At 37.5% G+C, this 4601-nt stretch overlaps 1 protein-coding gene across 1 annotated transcript; it reads right to left on the reverse strand.

Annotated features, from left to right (window-relative positions):
* Nucleotides 1-1592: 1592 nt before the first annotated feature.
* On the reverse strand, nt 1593-4147 carry LOC104586330 (alpha carbonic anhydrase 7-like). Its single transcript, XM_010243518.3, has 7 exons — nt 3890-4147; nt 3569-3786; nt 2654-2760; nt 2435-2549; nt 2164-2328; nt 1990-2043; nt 1593-1809 (listed from the first exon to the last, which is right to left on the reverse strand). The coding sequence occupies exons 1-7, from the start codon at nt 3981-3983 to the stop codon at nt 1714-1716; spliced, it is 849 nt and encodes a 282-aa protein (XP_010241820.2). The 5' UTR covers nt 3984-4147; the 3' UTR covers nt 1593-1713.
* Between the last annotated feature and the right edge of the window lie 454 nt (nt 4148-4601).

Below are 4601 nucleotides of genomic sequence, written 5' to 3' on the forward strand. Positions count from 1 at the left end.
AAAATATGTAGGAGGGTTATCAAATGGAGCATTTCCATATACGAAGGAAGCAAGCGTTCTTTTGTGGATTAACAAATCAATTTCTTTTAGTTTTAGGAGATTATTGACATTCACTAGTGAGGTACACCCTCTTTTAACAAGTTTTTGCAAGTTGGAGAGACTTGGATGGGAGTACAAATAGGTATAGTGTGTTGGTTGAATTTTTCAAACCATGATTCGACCTTGATTTTGGGTTTGGTTCTCTTAAATCTGGCATTTGGTAAAAAAATGTTGATTTAGTCAAAAACCATCCAACCCAGATGGTTGTTGAACCATTGACATATTTGACCTAGTCACCAAGTCATGGGTTGCACACTCTATGTATGTTCAATTAATTTGCTCGGTTGTCAGATTGAGGTGATTTTATTTTATTTTTTTATTTTGGGCAATTTTTTGAGATTTATGCATTCCAAGGCATAAAACCCCATTAATTTTCCCAAAAAACCCTTTCTAGCCTTTAATAACAATTTTTTGCATTTTTATAAATAAAAAAAATTAAAAACTGAATTAAAAAAATAAAACATCTAAAAATAATTATACATTTTTTTATTCATCATATACATTATACATACATATGTATGCATATGTACACATATATATATTTATAGAAGAAAAATGTCAATGTGCAAGTATGACCCGTCCAACCCGGATAGTCGAATTGGTGATACTCAACCTGGAGGCAAAACCGATTTGGCCTCTGGGTCGTTTTTTAAAACATTGAAATTTGGTTTACTTATTTATGAGAAGTAAAATAGGGAGTGGAATGATATAATCCCTATTCCATTAATGGTGGTAGAAGAGGAATCCGGATCTGCTCCTCATAGAGCATGTCTCACACCGACCTCACAGCATGTCCTGACTGCACATTGGGAACACTTCCCATACTTGTATTTATTATTTATGGAAAGATGTTCCCAGTACAGGATGGGATGTAGCTGTAAGGTCGGTGTGAGACACTCTTTGAGGAGCAGATCCCATTTCTAGTTGTAGAAGAGCTATTTGTTTGGGAGTGAAGTAGGAAGCAAGATTATCTAGTCTCCATTTTATATGAAAGAGAATTCAGGTAAATGGTGCAAATTTTGCATCACTGTTCCTGAGTGCAAATGAGACAAAAGCAAATCTTTATCACACAGAAACAGATGGAAAACCGAACTGGGTGCAAATTTTGCATTCGGTTCAGATTCACACTGCAAACAGCATAGGCTTAAGAATAATGGGTCACTAAAACTTTTATATATATGAAATTATTTCCTGATTTGTATAGAAAGAATGCATCCGTAGATGTTACAGGGGAAAATCTATGATGCGAAAAAGATATAGTATGGGAAAAGTTTTGACCAATCAAAATCCATCCATGAATTTTGATAAACACCTGATTAGCTACCACGTTTATGATTTCAATTGATTGATCAGAAAATTTTCAGATATCTTATATTTTTCATATCATAGTCGAACCCATGCTAAGAATTAATATAGATTGAATTGTAGTTTTATTATACAAAGAGACAAAATAACACCACATTAATTAATAACTCAAAATTGAACATCAAATATTGGGTAATCGGTAGCTGTGTACTCTGTATACTCACGTAAACGTCAAAGAATGGAATACATACAAATTCAACTGTTAACTAATAATTCATAGAAACTGCAATATTCAAGTGTATGTATCAATCAGTTGCGTCGATCTCTTGTCAAATCCCGGGGCCGATAGAGATGGATTTCTCTTTTGTTGAGAGGTTGTAAGGGTCTTGCATTCTGTTCCGCATACTGCAAAAAAGAAAGCACATCAAATTGTGATCGATATTGTCATTGACCGAGGTGGTCAAGCTTGAGCTTGAGCTCGATCCCATGCACAGAACAGGTAATTAGGATTAATTATCAAACAGTTGGTGCTCAACCTGCAGGGGAAAGAAAGAAAAGAAAAGGGAAGAAAAACAATGAACTTACATCATGAACTGCGTCTCTCAGTGCCTTCACTTGGCCTTTGGAAACGGTTCTCACCTGAAACACCCAATCAGGTTTATGTATATATGAAAATCATCATCACACAATTAATTAGGTGATGAAATTGATTACACTTAATATTGGAACTTGGGAGAGGAGGGAGGAAGACAGACAGACCTTGGTGTTGATGGTCCAAATGACACCTTGGGTGCATGGAGGAACAGTAAGAGAGCCCATGTATCTATAATACTTCCTGCTTCCTATCTTTATGTGTCTTGGGTCTACCACTCCCACTCCCACCTCATTTTTGCTATCAGCTATAGACCATATTCCCTTCTTCAGCTGCATGTCCATTCATTCATCCATATATATAAAAAACAGTTTAGAGAGAGAGGTAATTAAGTAATAAATTAATAATTCAGTTAATTTGGAGCTTAATTAATTTTACCTCAGAGAGGAAATCATCTGGTCGGCCAATCTTGTAAAGGATTCCAATCACAGCGATCTGGTTGGCTGTTGTGTTATCAGGGGAGACATGAACCATGTGCAGCTCTAGGTCAAACCTGAGAGGGAGGATGATGTATGAATTTAATATATATATAAGAAAAGAAGGATTAAATTAAAGGAAGAGACTAGAGAGTAAGTGGAGAATAGAATTAATAATCACCTCTTGCCATTGAGGGTGTGCTCAGAAGGTGAATGCCAGTGGCATTGCTCAAGCACATAATCTGTACCATTTATGTTTATAGATCCAGCACCCTCTCCCCATTCAAGCTGCATCATCCACCCATCTCTAACAGTCAGACTCACCCCAAAAAGCATAACTTTATTTGGAATAAAATCAATTTTCCTCCATTTGAGAATTGAGAGTGATTATTTTTAAGCATTTATTGGAAATTAAAAGTGCTTATTTTAGGCCAGGATCACATCAAATAGCACTTATATGTGTATGTTCAGAAAATAAGTTCAAAAAAGCACTTTTTAAGGATATGAGCCCATCTAGAATTATCTCAAAATTTTTCAAAAAGCAGTTGTTGAATTTCTTGCCTGTCTTGACCCACAACGTACTTTCAAAATACTTATACCACACTAATTAGTAATTACCGTTTGAAAAAAAGTATTTTTTTACCAAACACTCATAAGTGCTTATTAAGATAAGCACTTATTTATCCAACAAAAACACTACAGGCAAATGGGGGCTTAGTCTGTCATGTGATTCTTCGTCAATGGTCTCTTCCGTCCACCTGGATTTGACCCCAACAGTCCAACATAGCATCCTCTATGACCAGACCAGAGTAAGATGCGAGGTTACCTTGGTTGGACTTTTAGACCAGAGCCCAGGCACAGGATTTTTCTCTGTAGTAGTAGTAGTAGTTGAAACTGGTTCAACTACCCACATTAGATGCAGCAAATGCTCCCACAAAGGGTATAGGTTTACTCAGAACTCAGAAGATCGGATACTGGAAGCTGTCTCTTACTGGAGAGAGAGAGAGAGAGAGAGAGAGAGAGAGCACTACACAGATTAAAGTAGATAATATCCACCTGAAAGGCAAATAGAACTAGTGAAATTTCTCGTGCTTACCGCAATATCATGGCCCCTATTCTTGAGGATGGCATTTGAAGGCTTGTAGCTTCTCTTGAGTCTCCCTAATCCTGGCACCAGTTGCACCCGTTCATTCAACAGATCGATTGGGGATTGCATGTCTCCATTCTTACAGGCCGCCCATTCTTCATGCAGCTCTCCCCAGTGATCAGGTCCCTTCCCACTCCCTTCCAAATAATCAAACTCTCTCTCATCCTCTGCACCATGAAAAACACCGATCGAGTTAGTTTCCTGTCTTCATATATATTCCCGTACTTGAAAAAACAAGCAAATCATCAGAGAGACTTAATTTGTTATTACCAACTTCATGAAATGTGGCTGCTTCTGTATTGAAGATGAGAAGCAGTAGACACACAAGGCCAAAAGTAGACATGGGTTTGCCTGGACTCTTCATGTTTCACAGAGGAGGACTCGCCAGAGAAAGTACAGTGACAGTTAGGTCGATCTCAAGTATATATATAGCTATACCTATATAGGATGGAAATGCTGGAGCACTGGAAGGAAAACACCACCGGTTGTTCCTTTTATATACAATATATGCGACTTAATTGCCAGGAGAAAGAGATCTCGACCTAGTAGGAGAAAAGGGTTTATGAATTGAGTGTTTGAAAGTCATGACAATTTCTTGCAGGTTTCGTGGATTAATTCAACAACCATTACATCTGAACCCACGACTAAAAATCAAAGGAACGTGGAACGTGATAAAAAAAAGCCAAAAAATAAACAAGAGTAGTAGATAGTTAGATACAGACGACACAGATGGGCTACAGCACAGCGAGTCTTGATCCCACCCACCTCATAAATTAATTAGAGAAATTAGGAACCACGCAATTGGCTGACGACTATAATCTATATGTGTAAATTATATTTGTCATTGAATTATTCATGTTCCAGACCATGAAATTACAATCGTCTTTGTGTTCGTCAGATGGGCCCAAACCAATAGACCCTGCTCGGTCCGGCCCCTCATGAAAGGCTATATTATACGACCTGAATCGAGCCGAATAAAAGC

Source organism: Nelumbo nucifera, chromosome 2 (genome assembly GCF_055504915.1).
Source record: "Nelumbo nucifera cultivar China Antique chromosome 2, China Antique-T2T, whole genome shotgun sequence".
NCBI lineage: Eukaryota > Viridiplantae > Streptophyta > Magnoliopsida > Proteales > Nelumbonaceae > Nelumbo > Nelumbo nucifera.